Source organism: Prinia subflava, chromosome 5 (assembly GCF_021018805.1).
Source record: "Prinia subflava isolate CZ2003 ecotype Zambia chromosome 5, Cam_Psub_1.2, whole genome shotgun sequence".
Lineage (NCBI taxonomy): Eukaryota > Metazoa > Chordata > Aves > Passeriformes > Cisticolidae > Prinia > Prinia subflava.
The window spans coordinates 40,458,921-40,479,753 of record NC_086251.1 but is presented as its reverse complement, the minus strand read 5'-3'; the positions used below and the strand labels follow the sequence as shown (position 1 = coordinate 40,479,753).

At 45.4% G+C, this 20,833-nt stretch overlaps 3 protein-coding genes across 8 annotated transcripts in view; 1 reads left to right on the top strand and 2 right to left on the bottom strand.

Annotated features, from left to right (window-relative positions):
* The window catches only part of YLPM1 (YLP motif containing 1), a 36,183-nt gene extending 30,034 nt beyond the window's left edge, over positions 1-6,149 (bottom strand). For all 5 annotated transcript variants that reach the window (XR_010080565.1, XM_063398995.1, XM_063398996.1 and 2 more), the window contains exon 1: positions 5,097-6,149. Coding sequence is in view for 4 of the 5 variants with exons in the window: in XM_063398995.1 (XP_063255065.1) it covers positions 5,097-6,134 (1,038 nt within the window). In the remaining variant the exon portion in view is untranslated. The remainder of the gene's footprint in view (positions 1-5,096) is intronic.
* Positions 6,150-10,598: 4,449 nt separating this feature from the next.
* Positions 10,599-16,223, bottom strand: FCF1 (FCF1 rRNA-processing protein). Its single transcript, XM_063398994.1, has 8 exons — positions 16,137-16,223; positions 15,982-16,049; positions 15,753-15,824; positions 15,341-15,489; positions 14,868-14,940; positions 13,895-13,982; positions 13,350-13,444; positions 10,599-11,204 (listed from the first exon to the last, which is right to left on the bottom strand). The coding sequence occupies exons 1-8, from the start codon at positions 16,137-16,139 to the stop codon at positions 11,156-11,158; spliced, it is 597 nt and encodes a 198-aa protein (XP_063255064.1). The 5' UTR covers positions 16,140-16,223; the 3' UTR covers positions 10,599-11,155.
* Positions 16,194-20,833, top strand: part of AREL1 (apoptosis resistant E3 ubiquitin protein ligase 1) — a 23,196-nt gene continuing 18,556 nt past the window's right edge. For both annotated transcript variants that reach the window (XR_010080564.1, XM_063398993.1), the window contains exon 1: positions 16,194-16,300. The gene's annotated coding sequence lies outside the window, so the exon portion shown is untranslated. The remainder of the gene's footprint in view (positions 16,301-20,833) is intronic.

The following is a 20,833-nucleotide window of genomic DNA, read 5'->3' as shown; positions in this document are numbered from 1 at the left end:
GGCTAAAATTTTGTGGATTCAAGACATAGCTCAGAAAAATCTATGTATAGATTATAAATACACCATTTACAGCTACGGAGCTCCTTTATCTTAGGAAAATATTGCTTCACCCTTGGTTTTTAAGTTCTCTTAGCATCTGCTTTTAGTCACTATCAAAGATAGAATGATAAAATACTGCAGTTTCCGGTCTAACCTAGTGCAACCATTCTTGCGCTCTCAATTCCATCACCTCTGAGAATCTGTCACTGATCTTCATGTTTTATACCTTCTGTTCTTCCCTTCCACCCAAGCAGGCACAGTTAAGAAAAAACACCTATGTAAAAGCCCAGTCAGAAACAAAAAATAATCCAGAAGATGCAGGCATTTTAAAATAAAAGTGTGACAAAGTCTTGGGTTGTAATATGTAACCAAAAAAGTGAAAAAGTGTACTTTGTTTTCCATCTTGGTTGAAACCAGTTGGGGAGGTTTTTTTGGGGGGGGGGGGGGGGGAGGTTGTGGTGTTTTTTTTGTTTGTTTGTTTTGGTTTTTTTTGTGTGTGTGTGGTTTTTTTTTTTTTTTTTCTATAGCCCATTCCTCATAACTCTGGGCGGGGAGGGGGTGGGTGCCTTCTGCTAATGGGCCAGTTGTTAAAACCAGGTGGGGCAGTGCTCTCTATCTCTTCCATGACCCATCCTCCCTCCAGGAGGATATCTTCTGGTAATGGGCCATTAAGGCTCACCAATGACTGAAAACATTACATCATCCCATTGTGAGATCCTCCACCCAGTGGGGGGAGCCAACCATTCTTACCTCGATAAAAACTGAGAATCAGAAACACCAAGGCACACTGAATTTCCAGAGGAAGACTGGACTCATCCCCACTGGACCTTCAGATGGAGACTACACCCTTCTCCAGGATCATCTCTACTCTAACAGAACCACAGCTGTTACTCCAGAAGGATTTACTTGGACTGCTTCCAACACCCTGACCAACAGGGTGTCAGGTTGTATTCTGACTCTGTCAGGGTTTCTAGGACTTTTGTTTGTTTGTTTGATTGTTTTTTGTACAACTACACTTGTGTTTTAATTATTTTTAGCAAAGATCTGTTATTCCTATTCCCATATCTTTTCCTGAAAGCCTCTAATTGCAAAATTATAATAATTTGGAGAGAGGAGCTTTACATTCTCCATTCCAAGGGAAGCTCCAGCTTTTCCTCGCAGACACCTGTCTTTCCAAACCAAGACAGACAATATCAAAGAGATAAGTGCTGTCTGATGAGATTTCTCAAAAGTGCATCACTCTGCCCATCTTAAACAGGTTTAAAAGAAGAGTAACTTTCTGGTAGAAACCTACTTCATGCTCAGATCAGAAATGTTTTCTGTTGGTAGCAAACACAAACATGGAGTTATATTAAAAAAAAAAAAAACTTCCATAACTTCGAAATGAGGTCAATGAAAAGAGACTATGCTTCACAGACTTTAAATTGATCATGCAATTATTCCTGCCATGAATCTTCTTAACAAGAATATGTCTCAGAAGAGCTGCCATAGTTTTGGGTGGAAGATAAACACTCACACTGCAGCATGGACTCTGTCAGAAACCTTCAACAACATGGTGAAATAAGTGTAACTCAAGGGAGGAGCATACTTCCCCAGCTATACAAAACCTGATTCAATTATCCATCTCAAAAGGCACTATACAGTGATTTGCCATCATGCTGCTAGATGCTATGATATGTTCTACTGCCATAAAATTGTATGCTCCACAGATGCATTTTGTTTCCTCCTCATTCCACCAACTGGACATAGGGCTAGATCTCATAATATGACACAGGCTTTCCAGAGCTACGATAATATAATTATGTATTATTTTCAGCAGATGAAGCAGTGTCATTTATTACTGTGCTATTTGAAAAGCATGAGAAAAGCAGAAAGATAGATTTTTTTACAGCTTAGTTGGAGCAAAACAGAAGTGCTAGTGTAGAAAATTTTTCATGATGAAGAGTTCAGTTATTTGAGTGCTTATTTCCTCACCATGACTTGTCATTCAACTGGACTTGTAATTTTTCAAGTCCAAGTATAATCCTTAAGACCAAAGAAAACATGAGCATCAACACAGGCCTTTTTCCATCTTTGGCTGACCAAGAGTCTAGGCCTGTTGCATTTTACAGGAACACTGAAACCAACACTACCGGCTCCTGACCACAGGAGATACCACCAAACACGGTAAGGCGAAGTCCACACCAAAAGACTACAAAGTTAATCTAGGTGACCCTAGGCCATAACATCATACCTACTTTGGGGGACACTGTCCTTTCCAGGTGAAAATTGCAGAAGAATGGTTTAGCACCCTTATAAAACAAATGGGCTGTTTACAGAGCACAACAGTCTGCCAAATACTGAGGTGGTAAAGCTGAGGTAGCTTTAACAGATGTAGATAAATGCATACTTATGGGTATAGATGTACCCACACATCCCTGGAGTAGGAAGAGCATTGCGAGCAGGTTTGAGGGAGATGATCCTGCCCCACTACTCAGCCCTAGTGAGGCCACACCTGGAGTGTTGTGTTCAGTTCTGGGCTCCTCAGTACAAGAGAGACTTGGTCTCATAGAACAAGCCCAGTGGAGGGCAATGGAGATGCCAAGGGAATGGAGCATCTCTCTCTAATAAGGACACGCTGAGGGAGCTGGGCCTGTTCAGCCTTGAGAAGAGACAACTGAGAGAGGCCCTTGACCATGTATGTACACAAGAATCTGAAGGGAGGGTGCAAGAGGAAGGATCCAGGCTCTTCTTCGTGATGCCAAGGAACAAGGAAAGGGGCAATGGGCAGAAATTGATGCACAGGAAGTTCCACCTGAATATGAGAAAGAACTTTTTTACCATGCAAAGGACTGAGCACTGTAACAGATTGCCCAAAGAAATTGTGAAGTCTCCCTCACTGAAGATATTCAAGAACTGTTTGGAATATACAACCCTGAGCCATGTGCTCTGGGATGACCCTGCCTGAGCAGTGAGGTTGAACCAGAATGACCCTCTATGTCCCTTCCAACCTTATCCCTCCTGGGATACTGTAAACAAATAGCAGAATACATTACCCAACTATCAGACAGAACATTAAGGAAACACCACAGTTATTTTAACCAGATTTGACAAGAATGCAGCAATTTAATCCAACTATATACCCACGGAAGAAACTACGCTAAACTCACGATACTGTCAAGGCAAAGAACAGTATCTTAGACAGGAAAGGAAAATAATAAAACACCAACTCATGTCAAATTGTGCAATATTTTCTGAGTTAAGAGAAAAGCACTGATATATTTGTCTGCAGCCACTGTTACTGTGGGATGAGAACAGAGAGAATTGCTTTCAATTGCCAGTTTAAACAATAGGATAATAGGATACTACAAATGACAAATTACACTGTTTCTTTACTCAGCATTTAAGATTACTAACATGAAAGCATCACTGCACTTAGCTTTTCCTATTCCTACTCTGTAAGAACTTGTTACTCCAAATCCTGTCTCATTTTACATCCTAAGATAGCCAAAACAGTAGCAATTTGTTATAACAAATTTATGACCAGGAAAGTATCATATTCCTTTTGAATTAACACTGAATTGTGAATAACAGCAAGCAAACTACTCAAGATAGAAGCTGTTAGTATAAACACTCATAAACCAGACAATCTAGATGAGTAAACTTCATCAGTATTCTGCTGCTTCCATGTGCCCACCACAATAAAGCACTATTTGCAACTCTTCTGGAGAGTTTTTACTATTTTATTACTGAACTCAATAATTCAAACTCAACAACCTGCCTCAGTACCAAATAACACCACTTTCTGCACGGGGTTTTTGAGGTTTTGGTTTTGTCACTAAAAATTATCACTGTAAAAGATCAATTAGTACTGTCCAAAACCTTCATAAAATGGAGTGAAATTAACTGAAACCACTACTTTGCCAGGCAGCAATTAGCCATGGTACAAATAGAATTTACATAAATACAATTAAAAAGGTGTCCCACCAATTAGCAAATTTAAAGTGTCAGTGACTTCAATATGACACAATAGGATTTTTGCAAACCTAGCTTCAAATCAGAACCCTAAGATCAATTTACAAAAAAAAAATAGATCTGAGTAAAGAAATTTTGAAGTATGCACTTTAATTTTGTTCTTGCAGGTGGATCCCAGTAAGATACCTCTAAACCCATGCAAATGCCTCAGTGAATCTGCCTGACCCATGTACATAGCTGAGGGCCTCAACACACGTGCCTTGCTGTGTATGCTGAACCTTAAGCCTGGATTGTCCCTGACAATGCAGATGAACGGTCCCATCAAGTTCACTGGAACTGGTCTCATTTAGGAAATGAAGCACGCACACATTGTGCAGTATTTTGGCCCTAGTGTACACATAAACACCACATGGTAATAACATTTTTTACTTCAAGTCATTTCAGAACATTTCCCTTCAATGCCCTATGCAATTTTGATTGGAAGATCAAGCACATATAACACAAAATGTGAATTAAGTCTAAGTAGAGAGCAATTACGTACCACAACAGAAATATTTCTGCAGCTTTAACTCTGTGTAATAAGATTTAAATAGTGACAATTCTAAACTGATCAGGCATATAACTGCAACAACTCAGCCCCTTAAAAAACTGTAATAAAGAAATAAGTGAAGACAAGTGACATCCCACAATGTGCAACATGCAAACAGACTGCTGCATCTCAGAACAAGCCAAACACAGCCAACAGGGGTTAGGTGCGGGTCGCCCACGTTGTACTTCAGAATATTCTCCAGAGACAAACGCACGCTCAAGAAAATTAAAGTCAGCCACGATTTACACTTTTCCCTAAGCAATTTTTCTCGAGAAATGACAATTTGTTACATCCCTACCACCGCCACTGGATAAATCAGCCTTTATGAAGCTTCCCCTGAACTGTGCCATTACCACACTCCCACGGATTGCGTCCAAATCCTTTCAATATTATGCAAATGTGGTGTGCTTATTACTGCCCTTAACTCGGGGACCTTTGCACCACCCCGTGCCCGCCAGCGGCTCATCGCCACCGCTGCCCTGGCGACTCCCCGCTGCCAGCCGGGCCGCCTTACCTGGGGGGTCATGGTAGAGGGGTCCGGCTGCTCCGTGCCGCCGCCCTCCTTGGCGGCACCTTGCGCGGCCTCCGGCTGGGCAGCAGCGGGCGGGGGCAAGGACGGCTGGGGCGGGGGGAAATGAGCCTGAGATGGCTTGACCGGGGGAGGGATGGAGGAGGCCAGGGCGGGCTGCGCGGGCTGGGAAGGAGACGCCTGGGAGGAGAGCAGGTAGGGCTGGGGATGTGCCATGTAACCCTGGGCAGGAGGCGGCAGGTAAGGCTGGGAGGCGCTGGCTGGCGGGGGCTCCAGGTAGGAGGGCGGAGGCTCGGAAAAGGAGGGGGGCGGCTGGGAGGGCTGCGCCCGGGGCAGGTAGGGCTGGAGCGGCGGGGACTGGGCCGGGGGCGGCTGGGCGGGGGGCAGGTAAGGTTCGGCCTGGGGCGGCGGCAGGTAGGGCTGGCCGGGGGGCAGGTAGGGTTGGGCGGCGGGCTGCGGGGACTGCGGCGGCGAGGACAGCTCCATGTCCATGGGCACCGGCTCGGCGGGCACCGGCTCGCCCCAGTCACCGTGCCCGCCCGGCGGCTCCTGCCCGCTGCGGTCCCGGGCCGCGGGGGGCGGCTTGCGGGGCGGCGGCTCGCGGTGGCCGTACTGCTTTTGGTAGCTGCGGACCGGCGGCGGCACGGGCGGCACCGGCGGCTGCTGCTGCCAGTCGGTGAAGGAGCCGGGCAGCGGCGGCGGCGGCAGCCCCGGCGGGGGCGGCCCCGGCGGCGGTGGGGGGCCCAGGAGTACGGACTGTAGCTGCTTCTGGTGCATCTGCTGGAGCTGCTGCAGCTGGGCCAGGTGCTGCTCCTGCAGGCTCAGGAACCCCGAGGAACCGGCGGGCGGCGGCGCGGCGGCGGGGGGCGCGGGCCCCGGCGGCGGGTAGCTGGGAAGCGGCATCGGCGGAACGGCGGGAGGCGGCACGCTGGGGGGCGGGATGGGTAGCGGCGGGGGCGGGATAGAGGTGGGGGGCGGCGGGTAGTGGCCAGCCGCCCCGTACAAGCCCCAGGCCGGGTACATGGCGGAACGCGGAGCGGACACAGGCCGCGGCGGCGGCGGCGGCGGCGGGCGGCGCACGGCGCCTGCGCGGGCAGGCCCCACCCCGCAGAGCAGTCGAGCGTGAGCGCCGCGCCAGAGCGGCCCGCTCGCGGCTGGCAGCGCCGCCTAGCGGACAGCGGCCTCCAGCGCAGCGCGGAGGCGGGCCCGGAGCGGCACGTCCCGCCCGCCCCGCCGGGGACAAGAGACGGGACGGAAGGGGACAGGACGGGGATAGGTGACAAACGGCAGCCATTCCGCTGCGGGGGCCTCCCTTGTGTGTAGGGTACCGCCCGGCGCCCTGCGAGCTATGTATGGCGGGCCCGGCGCTCCCGAGGGCCGTGGTGTCCCTGGGGCGGCGGCGGCGGCGCCCTCGGTTACCCACGCTGAAGTATGAGTTAAACATACACATAGTTCTGTAGGCAGTTAGCAATGATTTATGCCAAGTGCTGAACTCCCATCGTAGGGAAGAGGCGCGTGTGTGTGTATGTGTGAATTCCAGTAGCTGGGCAGTGAAGCCTGGTGGCTGCGGGTCAGCAGGACACCAGCGCTGCGTGTCCCTGCTTGGGCTCCTTTACAAGCACAAAAAACCTGAGCAATTTTTGTCATGTTTAGTCTCTAGTTCATAAATGTTAAATCAAGGATCCCTGGCCAGTGCAGAAAGGCAGGTGAGGCAGAAAGGTCCTAAGACTTTTCAGGCAGGAGAAATAACAAGAAAATCATATTGCTAGGTAGAGAATAAGATTTATCTTCTTTGGTGGGAAAGCTGGACTTTGTGTTCATTTGTTGAATAAATTTCAGGAAATTCACAGAGGAGATATACCATGAATCTGCAAGAAAACATTTCACTGAATTCAACTGAAATGCAAAATTTTAAGAAAACTATCTTAATACTTTTAGAACTGCTTTTTCTATTCTTTAGTATCCCTTCTCTTCATTTAGCGGTGATTATTGTTCCTTTTCTATTTTGGATAGTCTGTTTATGTTTCTCTTGCAGTGAATATGACTTTCAGATAGTATTTGTATTTTTAGCCTGCATCTACTGTTCATTGTCCTGTACTTAGCATTTACATACCTGAGTTCTATGGGCCAGTTTATTCACTAAGCTTTTTAAAGTCTGGCTTCCCAGATAGGGAATTCCTGTTGCAAACATCCTTTAATTTATCCTCCTGATCTATTCACTCTGAGTTCTCTTGTGATCAGTTTACTAACAGTTATTTCTTGCAGGCAGCTCTCCCACTATTTTTGCTGTTTGTTGTGGTTATTCAATATTGTCAAGAAACTTAAACTTCCCTTAAGAGGGAATACATGTTCCTAAACACTTTCAGGGCAATTGTTTTCCTGCCTGCATTGTGGAAGCCAAAATGTAATTTCCAAATAACCTGACAGATGCTTTTTCAATAGTCAAGTCTGGTTTGGGCTGCAGTACAGTTGACTCCCACGAGACAAGATACACTGGCTTTACCCAATGTTACCATGTCCTTAAAGCAACCCTGTTAAGTTCACATTATGCCCTCTGATTCTTATATTCAGAATATGTCATTTTTATTCTTTTACTCTGTTCAGTTGGTAACATTAAAGGGTGCCATCATGTTGGTTTGGGTTATTTTTTTTTTTTCAATAGCTCTTGTTCTTCTTGCTTCTAAACACTGTTATACCACATTTCAGTTACTCCCCAGTTAATCAGTATCACGTCTTGGATCAGCAGCTTAAATTTCTTCATCTGGTAAGGCTGAAGTAATCGTAAACCTTCTGGTGGCTCCAGAAAGGAGTAGAAATTATTTTCTACAATCCTTTGCATATATTCAGATTTTCTTTATGTGGTGCTCTCGTATGTTCTCTGTCTTCTGAAGCTATGGAAACTGGCTACAGCAGGAGACAGGATGTTAGCAGGGAGACTGAATTCTCTAGTTACTAAGAAACACTGCAAGCATCTGATATCTAAATCCTGTGCAACTCAACTGCCTGAGTTGAGTCAGGAAGGAATTTCTCTTCTGGTTGGGACTGACAGAGTTCTGCATTTGTGGGAACATTGAAATATTCTAGTTAACCAACCTCTTTCCAGTGACAATGCTCTTTCCTCCTCTGACAATGCTCTTTCCTCCTCTGACATACTGTAAATTGGATCAGACACTGGGATGCCATTGTGTGCAAGGAGTAAATATTTTCCTCTGAACAAACTGTTTGGTACACAGGTTCCCTGGCATTGCAGGAGAAGCAGCTGATCATTCAGGCAGTCCTCTCTTCTCCTATTTATCTTCTGACCAGGCTCTTTGAGTTAATAGCCAAGTTTTTTGTCTTACCAATTATATTCAATTAATGAAAATTTCCTGATGGGTTTGTTCACTGCCAATTCTTTCTTTGGCTCATCCTCCAACCCTCCTAACATTTCTTTAGCAATTGCCTTATACCTATACCAGATTCCTCCTCCTCTTACTAAAACAAGGCAGAGTAAAAGGAATAAAAGGTTTCAGTAAATGAGCACATTTAGTTCAATTCCTACCCACTGTTCATGCTAGATACATACATTTTCATGAAGTCTCTGCAAAAGGCATTCTGCCGGCAGGTATATGTTCCCCAAATTCATCAGGCTGCTGTGCCTTTGACCTCTTTTGTACCAGAAAGACTATTATCAAATGTTATCCAAAGTGTCCATTCCTTTCTTCTTCAGTCTCCTTCCATTTAGGTTAATTCAAGGAAGTTATTTGCACTGGAACAATTCTAGTCAACTATTGACTCAAAGAAGTCTTTCAAAACTAGAATTATTCTGAAAAGCAAGCTACAGAAATCTAATCCTACAACTGTTTCTCAGTCCTCACTTGACTAAGCATGGGCTTCAAGTGCTCATGACAATACTTGATCGTGAGCTTAAAGAAATATGGATTAGATTGAGAGAACAAAACTAAGGATATTATTTTTGAAATGTACATATTATATGCTAACTGTAAAATCTCTCTATTGTTGGCTACTTTCTTCATGGCTGGAGGTGGTGAAAAATAACTTTAATTGTGATAGCCTGGAAGGGGCTACATTTTCAGAGTGTCAGTATGCTGTTATGTCAGGGGTGTTTAATAGGTGAGCCTGCAACAAGCAAAGAGCATGAGGGGTAGGTCTGATGTGTTCCCAAGGTTTCCTGCAGTATCTGTAGAGGTATGGTGCTAGCAAGGAAGCTACCCGGATGTCAAAGCATTTCCCAGAGACAGGAAATTATCTTCACTGCATGCTGTCCAGCATAGACATCCAAGTTTAGCTATTATAGAATTGTTACAGTTGGAAGAGACCTCCAAGGTCATCGAGTCCAACCATTAACACAGCACTGCCAAACCCACCACTAAACCATGTCTCTAAGCACCACATCCACACGAACGCTTCCAGGCCCAGTGATTCTACCACTTCCCTAGGCAGCCTGCTCCACTGCTTGGCCACCTTTTCAGTGAAGAAATTTTTCCCAATATCTAATCTTCCCATGGCACAGCTTGAGGCCATTTTCTCTCATCCTGTCACCTGTTATCTGGGAGAAGTGACTGATGCCCACCTTGCTACACCCTCCTTTCTAGTAGCTGTAGAGTGATAAGGTCTTCCCTGAGCCACCTTTTCTCCAGACTAAATGCCAGCTCCCACAGTTGCTTCTCATCAGACTTGTGCTCCAGGCCCTTGACCAGCTCCATTGCCCTTCTCTGGACACGCTCCAGCACCTCAGTGTCTTGTCTTGTAATGAGGGACCCAGAACTAAACACAGGACTCGAGGTGCAGCCTCACCAGCACCAATTACAGAGGGAGGATTGCTTCCCTAGTCCTGCTGGCCACACTATTTCTGATACAGGCAAGGATGCTGTTGGCCTTTGTGGCCACCTCTGCAGCCATACCAGTGTAAGGGACTACAAACTATTAAGGTTTGGAAATCTTCTTAATTACACCAAGAATATAAATTTTCAGTCTTCTCCTGTACTACACCTCCAGCATTTTGGCCAGGAAGTGTGCTTTGGCATGTTGGCTCCTGGTGACCCTCTCCTCAACACACAGCAGAGATTGTAAGAGCAAATTATATTGGTAAAAATGAAGGAATAATGGAGGATGTATGAGAATGCAGAGTTATGGCTTTGAAATACCTTTTCCTCTACATTTCTTCATGTGGCTTAATAATTTCTTTTCCCTCCCTCCCTGACCACTTCCTTCCCTGCAGCAAATTCTGCAGGTCTCTGGAAGACTCTTTATCTGCAACAATTCTTATTCCTCCACAATGACTGTGCTCCCAGCCCACATTAATACCTTTGCCCATTAGACACTTTCCTTCTTGTCCCTGATTGGCATCTTTGAGGTACACAGGACCAAACCAACAGGAGGGAAAGAGCCATCCCAACCCGACCCTGCCCTGCCCTCCACCTCACTAAATGGAAGTAAAAGGACCTGGCTGCCAGCTAACCAAGCACAGAAAGAGCAGTCTGAGAGGACACTTAAACAAACTTCATTCCCTGTGCAGCTGAATAAAAGCCAATCAATTCTGAATTAAAATCTAGGCTGCTTTTCCAGAGAAAGCCACCAACTGGTGCAGATCTGATGTCTTTTCTGCAAAATGCAGATTCTGATTTGACTAAACAGGTGTGAGGTAGCTTCCCAAAGGAATAACTGTCCCACTCCAGGTGCAGCAGTAAGAAACTTTTAAAATCTCTTGTGGTTTCATTCTCAGCCAGAGTTGCATCATCAGTATTTAATTCAGAAAGCTGATACCACTTTTTCCAATGGTCCAATGCAGAGCTTGGCACATTTTTGGTCCTGCTGTCCTCTGTGTCCCATACGCTTCTCTGAGCTGTAGGTAATTGGACCAAGGCACAGGACGGATGAATAAAACCACACTCTTCAAAATAGCTTTTTCTTAGAAAAAAAGGTTAAGAAGTCAGTTCGGTATTTTCCACAGTCCTAAGAGCAGAGTTCCAACAAAAGAAGAAAGCAGAAGGGTTGGAATCAGAAGGACCTTCATCCTGGCATTGATGGCTTGACTGGACAGGTTAGAATCGAGGAGCTCCATAATCATCTGGCATCCTCTCAATATTGTACCTGAGAAAGAAGGAAAACTTATGAAGACAATCTACTCCACATTGCTCCCCTCCCCACAGTGGTGGTGCATCTACCCCCTCTTCCTCCTCAGGGCTGTACTACCATCTCAGGGATTCCTTCTAGGCCTTGGTCTTTGTGTAATGAGTTAGGTGGTGAAGCATCCCTTGAAGTCCAGGGATGTCTGGACGTCAGGAAGTTGTGCACAACTAATGTAAGAACAGCACTGACTGCACTGGGAACTCTGTTGCCAGTCTATGGTGAAGGATAACATTGTCAGTCATCCTCTGACAATCCTATCTAAGTTGTGGCCTGAGTGGAATGGTACCAATTTACTAAAGTTTTGGAAACTCAAGTAGTTACCAATCTGGATTATGGCCAAGAAGTAAAATTTATACATGACTAAAAGCAATCATCTTATGACCCTATAAGCAGTGGTCTTAAATGAGGCCCTTAGAGCTTTCCTGGACTGCCACGGGCTGCACTAGCACCTCCCTCTGAGCAGATGCCTCTCGATGTCAAGGCTGAGAAGCTTGAAGGACTAGCACTCTAGCCTTGCCTGTTGAGAAATTCAGAGGCATTCCATGTGTTTCACTGGACCTAAGAGGAATCTTTAACTGGTAGCTTTATACATTTACATATACATCTTTATGTCAGTGTGCATGCATGTGAATTGGCTGAAATACTTTTTACTGAGTATAATATGAATATTGCTTCCTGAAACTATAATTAAGTCACTGTTATAATTGTAGTAAACCCTACTGAATCACTTTATAAATGTTTAATCAGTCAATGATTAAGTGCTTCTAAATTCTAATTAAGACAGAGACTATTAAGACTCTAGGACTAAGATTGGATGCAGCTGCACCTGGACTCCATCAAGAATTTAGAAAGCAAGGAGATCCTTACTGAAACTTGTGACTCAATGGAAGGACTGAAGTTCTTTTGGACTCCTGGTCTCCATACAAAACATTCTAAAGTGATTCCAAGTCGATTTTCCTTCGTATGTTTCATCCATGTAGTAACAGAATCAACCTCGCCATTAAACTCTGTTAAGTTGCACTGCTACAATCTTATATTAAAAGCTGCTTTTTCTGGTGTGCCTTTGACAGTGGTTTTTCAAGTGGACTAAAGCATTCATTAGTAACACCTATGCAGCAGCAGGCTTACAGGCAGACCGAATAGCAAGGAACTTTGTTGCATTTCTATCTGCAGCTCAGATGCCCAGGAAGAAAAATATTACTTCTGAAAGTAAAAAGTCTTCATAAGTTTGCTGTTATTCTTCACCTTAAACTCAGCAATCAGACATCTCAAAAACTCACCATCTCCAGAGAAGGAAAAACCCTGTGGTTTTGTAAGATCTGACTTAGGATTCAAGAGCAGATCACCACAGAAAATAAAGCTTTAGACAATCAACTTATAATTCACAGAATCATTTAGATTGGAAAAGACCCGCAAGATCACTGAGTCCAACCTTTGACTGACTATATCCTTGAGAATTAGACCATGGCACTTAGTGCCACATACAGTTATTTCTTGAACACCTCCAGGGATGGTGACTCCATCACCATCCTTGGCAGCCTTTTCCAAAAATTCATGGCCATAGTGAATAAGGAGAAAAGGTGTTTTGAGAGAAAAATCTTTTGAACCACATTCTAATTATAGATCACATAAAACTTTACATATCTATAGCAATCAAGCTCTTAATTTCCAATGTGCTGCACTAGTATCGTTCTGATACTGTTTGTCTGGTTTTTAGTTAAGAAGCAAATCCAGTCTCTTAGCTGAGGATACACAAAGCTACCAAAGAGAACATCGAACAAGAATGGTTCTTTTCTTCAAGAACCTGTAGAATGCATTTGCCTGGTAGTCCTGCTGCTGCTGGTAAGCAAAACTGATCTATGAAAACACTGGCCTTAAGGAAACCACTTCTTCAGATAAAGAGAAATGAAGATGTAGACTGCAATAAAAATAGATCTGTGACCAGTCTCTTCCCAGCAGTAGCTGTACTTCAACTTCTGTGTAAACACCAAGCCCTTTACTACAGCCTGAACTACAGACAATGAAGGAGAGAAGTACAAGGTGGCAGAGTCCCTGTCAGACAAGGGTTGCACCGGGCAGGACTCCTTTCTGTCAGGGGGCCCTTACCTGTGCCTGGAAATATACATTATAGGCACTCCAGGAATTTTTCGTATTCTCCGCTTGAGCTCTTTATCCACTGTGGCCACAATGTAACATTTGTGCTGCAAAAAAAGAAGGCAAGTCAGATTCAACACCAGCGAACCCCAGAAAGGAGTCATGGCTGACCAAACGTTCCTATTCAGTGAGCTCACTGAACACAAGAAGGCTGACAGTCCTTAGCAAGGCATCACCAGGGCTTGTACAGACTTCTGCAGCAGACTAATATCATCCTTCTGCCCATCAAAATACAGTTAAGAAATCTCTGAAACTCTGTCCAGCCTTTCAAGCTGACAGCTTTCCCATCCTAAGTGCTTCTTGATGCTGTCCTATACAACAAGAATGCTCAGGGAAGATAATAGCTTGCATCAAATAAAGCTGTGCTAGAACTGAAAATGCCCCTTGGTGAGATTTTATAGTTACTCTCTGGGAAATTTAAGTCAGTCAGTAATTAGGAGGGTTCAGGAATTTTTAGTATGTTAGCATGGTACAAAAGATGTCAGAAAGGGAAATACCTGCGTGACCCTCTGCACCAGGCAGTCATCGGCGTAGGTTCCTTTGTGCATACAGGGCAAGCGTTCAAACCGAGGGTCCTTGGCAATTCTGTGGGGACATAAACAGCAGCACCACAGCAATCAGACCAGAGAGGACAGGAACACAGTATGGAGGAACAGGAACACCCCTTTCTGTGACATACAGAACAGTGCTCTCAAAACAAGGGATGGAGTAAATGGTAGACAAAGGTCAACTGAAATGACCTGCAAAAAAGAAATGCAATTTGTCTAGTTATTATAGGTTAAGTATTTCTTAGTACTGGTTTGCTGGATTCAAAATCTGTACAATTTTGGGCCATTGCCAAACAAAGTAATTTGAAATAAGTTATCTGTGGGAAAAACAAGAACTTCTGGCATGTGATCATTTGTACCATGCATAAGGGGACATTTCACCTCCTGTCTGAAGGGCAATATCAAAGCTCTTGAAGGTATGCACTCGTATACTTTACAATACAGTAGGCCAAAATAAAAAGAAAAATACATCTGAGTGATGTACATGAACTACATTGGACTAGTTTTGTATAGATCACACAATAACCTGGCTCTAGATTATCAGTACTTGGTACCTACTCATATAGGAATAACATGAAGTATGAATAAAAAGTTCTGTAAGACTTGGGTCACTTCTTTTTTGATTTTTAGAAATTCTGAAGGTGGTGGTTTTTTTTGAGAAACAGGAAAAAGCACTGCTTTGAAAGTCTTAGGAGGTTAAAAGATTTACAGATTAATATTGTGCACTCATACCTAGCATTTAGTTTCTAAAACTTGAGCCATTGTACTGATCTCATAGAGACAGAGAAATACATCCAAGTTCAGGACCCTGTAACAACCTAACCACCCTCTAGTGCAGGAGCACCAGTCACAGCAAGTGTTTTTCATTTATTTATATTAAAGCATTAAGTCCTAGAAACAGAGAATAACACCCTGCACCTACCTTAATGCCACACGGTACTTCTGTCCTAACTTCTCGATTTCACCCATTACGCAATCTGTGATACATGGAATACCTAAATGCAAAAAAGCCCATATTAAAACGTAGCAATATTTATTCCCAGATCCTACATGCTAGGAAACATCATGAAACTCTATAATGTATTACTCATAGTGACAACTGATAATGTTGCAAGGTGATGAAAGGTAGAGCCACCAAGTTTAACCATGCCATGGTAATTTTAGATTTTAAAGTTATTAGTACTCTACCCTTGCTGAGATTAGCATTTTAAAACCATTACTGGACTGAAACCAGAGACATTGGCAGGGTTACCACAGCTCCATGATTAGAGCACATATTTTTTGCAAGATTTCTGTTATTCTCAGCCAGTGGCATGAGGCTGACAAAGCACATTACCAGCACATTACTGTGGCACTAGGTGGTCTGAAGAAGCTGTGAGTGTTGCAGAAACTCACACTTGGCATAGAGACAGTCCATCATCGACTGCACTAGGTCCAGTTTGGCCTTGATGGAGAAGTTGATGAAGTTAGTGTCAACCAGGATGTGGTAAGGGGGACCCAGCTGTGTATTATACTGGAAGAACAAGCAAGAGGGATGCTGGGGGCTGCCAAGAAAACAAAGAATTCAAATCAGTTAATTCCATGTAACTTCATGTCCAATTCTACAACGTGCACAGAATGAAATAATGAGCAGAAAGACTTATGAGGCCTCCTGCTGCCTCCCAAGCACCATCCTTCGGTTTGGGGCACCACTTCTGAGAGTATCGCTCAGAAACACCTTCAGTTCCAGGCTGCAGCGTGGCCGGCCCTCCTTCCTCCCTTCTCTCCCTCCCCTCTTTCTTCTTCCCAGTTACTCGGCAGCACTTACACCTCCCGCTCTTTGATGGCACTCGGGTCCTCCTTCTTCTTCACGGGGGCTTTTGCGCGATCCTTCTCTTTACTGCAAAGAAACACAGGCACTGCTGGGGCACAGGGATAAGGAAGGGCTGCCAGCCGCGAAGAGACCCGGCCCGGGACCCCCTCCCGCCTCTCCCGAGCGGGACACGAGGCCGCTCCGGGGCCCCGCGCGGGCCTGGGCCCGGCCCAGCCACACTCACAGGCGCTCATCGCGGAGGCTGATCATGCGCTTCATGACCGCGTACTTCCGCGCCTTCTTCTGCTTCCCCTGCAAAGACACGGACACGCAGCGGCGATGAGCTAAGGAGAGCCCCGATCCCAGCCGGACCCCCACCCCGGCCCGCTCCCGGCTCACCATGCTGGCCCTGCCGGTGCTGCCGCGGCCACTGCCGGTGTCCCTGGTGCGTCACTGGGCCCCGCCTCGGGAGCGCGTCATCTCCGGCTGCCAGTGCCGGGCAGCGGCAGCACGGAGCAGCGGGAGCCAGGTCGTGGCTGTCGTCGGAGACCACGGCAACAGCGGTAACGCGTTTCCCTCCCTGCCGCCTCGGGTCCCGGCGCGGGGAAAGGGCTCCCGGGCCGAGGGAGCTGCAGCCGCAGCCCGGCCACCCCGCCGTGACGGCGTTCCCCGGGGTGACGGCCCCGCCGCCGGCCGGAGCACCCGCGGTGGGCCTGGTACAGCCGCGGCGGGGTCCCCGCGCTGTCGGCGGCGGGGATGGCTCCGAGAGGGCCGCGGCGGGGCCAGGGTTCCCGGAGAGCGGGAAGGGCCGGTTCTGCCTGCCCAGTGGCGGCCTCTGGCTCTTCGCTTCGGCTTAGCCTGGCCGTCTGCGCGGCGCTGGAGGGTATCGGGGGCGCGTCGGGTGGGAGGGGGCGAGCTGGCGCCTGTGGAAAGGCCGTGGGGATTGGTGGCCCCACCGAGCCCACCGCTGCTGCGGGCTGGAAGGGGAACCTCAGCACACCAATCGCCCTCCTTCCCCCTCTTCTTCTCTGTTTAGCAGAGGCGGGATGTTACGGAAGTCTTCAGCCCACTCACTTGAGCTTGCTGGACTGTTTTGTTGTTTTGGGTTTTTTTAAGAGTTAATGTAGTGCTGGTTTTGCCACGCCTTAGCTCATGAACTTCTCAATGAAAAGCAGTGGGTTGTCATCATCTGTAGATCTTACCTGTTATCTGTGTCCACAGATCTTACCGGTGTTTGTGATCAGAAATCTTATCGAACGAGCATAATTCTAGCTGTACCTTTTGCAGCCACAATTGTGTAGTCTGATCCAAAAGTCTTTTCTGTACATGAAATGTTCTCCAAGCTCTCAGACCAGTCCGGGGCACTTGGTTTCTCATGCCCTGAGCAGGGAATGGAGAAAGAAAGGCCCTTCTCACAAAAGCTTCTGGGATTAGTGAGATCTTGTAGCTGTTGGTGTCTTCGAAATACAAGCGGTTTTATCTGATGTGGTCAGAAAAAGCAGCCAGTGAGGAACCACTCAGGAGTTTTTTCCTGAAGTGATGACCTCTGTAGAACTGTGACTCACGCTCTGACAATGAAGAAGAAAATTAGACTGAAAGAAAAAATGTGTTGATTAGGAAAACCACAGCTGAACTTTCCACCTGAGTGATCAAACCTAGCTTAACTGTTGGTTGAGGAAATGCGGTTGGCAGAGCTCACATGCTGCTGTTCAAGTGACCCTCAGTGGTTTGTAAAGAGAAATAGTTGAGGAAGAAGGGGGTGATTTGCTTTCTCCACTGATGTGCAGCAGGGCAAGTGGCTGAATTTTGTTCTGGCTCAGAAAGCAGATTTGGTGTCAAGATGAGACTGTCTTGAAAGTTGTCATCTGGCTGGCTTGCTGTGTTTGAGGAGGACTGGAGGAGCTGACAGCACTGGTGGTGGTTCATTTGCAATGAAAAGTCCTTAGACTTTAGACAAGCAGTTGACAGAAGTCTCTCTCCTTTTTTTTTTTCTTTCTTGTTGCTACTGTTTTATATAGCTTATATGTACGACAAATTCCATGCCTAATAAGAGAATGACTGTTTTGTGTAGACACTGACCGTTGATGCAGCTTTTGTCCTTGACAGCTGATACTGGATCCTGCTTAGTGCTTTTTGTGCTGACTTTTCAGTTTTCTGTGAATGTATTTCAAAGTTAGGTTCTCACGGGCTTTTCTATTCATTGATTTGTGCCTGCTTTACTTAGTGTGAGCAAATACTGTCTCTTTTGCTACAGAATAGTCATCTGTGAGTGATATGAGACAGATGTGCCATTGGTGGTAGACATTTGTGCACGTGGATTGAGAGAGATCCTGCACAGAGATAAATGATTCTCCTATTTTGATTCGATGAGGTAGTATGATCCTGCAAAAAGGCTTTAAAACAAAATTGAATGTTTGTTGTTAAGAGAAGAATGGCAGTTTATCAGTGCACCGAATACAATCAAGAGGCACAGCAGATTTTCTAGGAGCTCAGTACATCTGTGCTGTATAGCATGCTCTTGGCTGGTTCTGTAGCTGTAGCCACGTGAATGTGCCATTACTATGTTACAGTAATATATACCTTTTGTATGTGTTACACTTGTGCTTCCTTATGGAGCTCTGCACTGTGTTCCTCTGGCTTCAACAGCGGCAGTAACACAGACCGAATGTTTTCCCATTACTGAACTTCCTTTCCTTGCTAACTTTAGGAAGCAATGGCACTAATGCAGTTTATTTTATGATTCCAGGCTGTCTACTGTGATTATGTCAGTACCTCTCCTTGAGTTAAACAAAGGTGAAACTTTCAAATCCCCATTTTCCCTGCAGGTGGCAGGAGACCATTGCTTGCTCTGTCCTTCGATCAAGATTACTAAGACTTGTTGGATAATTCAGCGCTTTTTTTCCCAGCCTAGCAATGATGGCACCTTATATTGCCGCTTTTCAGAATTTATTTTCCAGATTGTTACCCAGCAGTTCTTAGCACAGATACCATTTTAATTCACATCTGCATTCTGTTAAGTGGGTGGCAGTATATCTTGGATACCACCTACCTGTAACTAGGTTCTTCACCTCAATGTGTTCCAGCTGCAAGAGTACACTTAAAGCTGCTGTCAGTGAGTAAGCTAAAAGGAAGTTGATTGTATAACAGCCATTTCATGTCTGGTGACCACCCAAGTTGGTGCCTTGCTTACCACATCGTGTAGGGATAATAAAATGACAAGTTGCTGTGCTGATTAATTAATATAACTTCATTATATTAAGTTTTCCTTAAGACACAGATTCCCTGTGTCCAGCAAGTTCAAAAATTCTGCAAACCAAATCAAGAGATTCAGGTTTCAATTGACTTAAAACCCCTTGAAGTTTAAATGATGGGTCTGTCTTTATCTATGTTTGAGGCTGTGTGATCTGCGGTGTGCCTCACAGAAGGGAAGGAGTTGTGGAGTGAAGCAGAAATAGCTTGAGTAGATGAACCCACAGAGACAGCGTTGTGGGGTTTTTGTGACATGAAGAGACTGGTACTGGGAGATGCTGGAGGGAGATCTTGTAGATTCCTAATATTGATAAGTTTCTGTGAAATTCCCCAGCTGTGTGGGGAGCAGTCACTCGCCTTCCACAGCCAGGCCAAGCTGGAGCAGAGTTTCAACCAGTCATTTGTAGCACATTGGATATGTACTGTGAAATAACTGAAATACAAAGGAAATTGCTAGGTCTGTGGACCTTAACACACAGAAATTTATGAGTTTAGAAAGCTGATGCTTTACCTAGGAGGACAATGAGAATTTATGGCCTGGGGACTGCAACACTGTTGCAGTGAGGAAAAGTAGAGGAAGGAGGAAAATAGGTGAGTGGGTAAGGCTTTCCTTGAGATGTGGGTGAGGAAAAGACAGTGAAAGTCTGGCTGTTTCTGCAGCGCAACCAAAAAGCTCTGCACAGGTTTACTGGCTGATTTTCATGTGCACTGGAAAGGTTAGTAGAAGTGTGTAAAGGCAGCCAGATCTGTATGATTAATGGCATGGAGGGAAATAAGAGCCATCTGAAGAGGAAGGCTGAGGAGGGGGGACTAAGGAAGAAGTGACAGCTGAGGTGGTGGCATGGCAGGCAGGAAGAGCACATCACATCCCCAGAAGAAGTGACTATCTCAACAGACAGCTGCCTTGGTGAGCCTGGCTCTGTTCTTTTCATTCTCACTCCTTTATGTAATCTGTGCTCTGAATGAGCAGATACTGATTGTGTAGGCTCTGTGGTGTTTCTTCTGGCATGTGTCCTGGTTTTTGTGGGCTGTGTCAATCCTTGCTGTTAAATTTTAATTTTTTTTATCTCAATCCTGACAGTAAACTGTAATTTAGTGGATAGTGCTGCTGAATCTGAAATCCCTTATGAGGATCTCAATTTCCTGAATACCTAAAACAACAGCACCAAACCCAAAATCTAGTTTGCTTTATAGTTCGAGAATTGTGAAAAACTTTTTTCTTTTATTTTGAGGCTTGACTACAAATAGCCCTTTAAATCTGGGCAAAATCGGTATGAGAATAGTATATAGCATTTTGTTGGGTATGAAGACTTGAAGAGGTACCTGATTATAGAATGGTTTGGCCTGGAAAGGACCTTAAGGATCATTTAATTCCAACTCCCCTGACATGGACAGGGATGCCTTCCACTAGACCAGGTTGTTCAAAGCCCCATGTAGCTTGGTCATAAACACTTCCAAGGATGGGGCAACCACAACTTCTCTGGGCAACCTGATCTGGTTCCTCACTACCCATATTGTAGAATCTCTTCCTTATAGCTAATCTAAACCAACCCTCTTTCGGTTTGAAGTCCTTCCTTTTATCCTATCACTACATGGCCTTGTAAGAAATCGCTCTGATCTTCTAGTACAGTGGGCAGTTCTTTATTCTCTCAGTCCCTGCATTTGTCTTCTGTGACTTGGTTGGTGTGGCTGGAGCAGTCGCTGGTGAAGACTCAGGGAAAAAAGTTGTTGAGTACCTCAGCCTTCTCATTGTCCCGGGTAACCATGTCTCCTGTTTCCTTCTGGAGAGGGTACATGTTTTCCCTAGTCTTTCTTTATCACAAATGTACCTATAGAAGGTTTTCATG

Bases quoted from the DNA above. Each gene is read 5' to 3' on its own strand.
- FCF1 (XM_063398994.1), bottom strand. The intron at 15,490-15,752 runs GTAAGTGCTGCC...TTTTCTTGGCAG, and splicing joins GCCATCAAAGAGCGGGAGGT to CCCCCAGCATCCCTCTTGCT. The intron at 14,941-15,340 runs GTGAGTTTCTGC...TTTTGCATTTAG, and splicing joins GGACTGTCTCTATGCCAAGT to GTATTCCATGTATCACAGAT.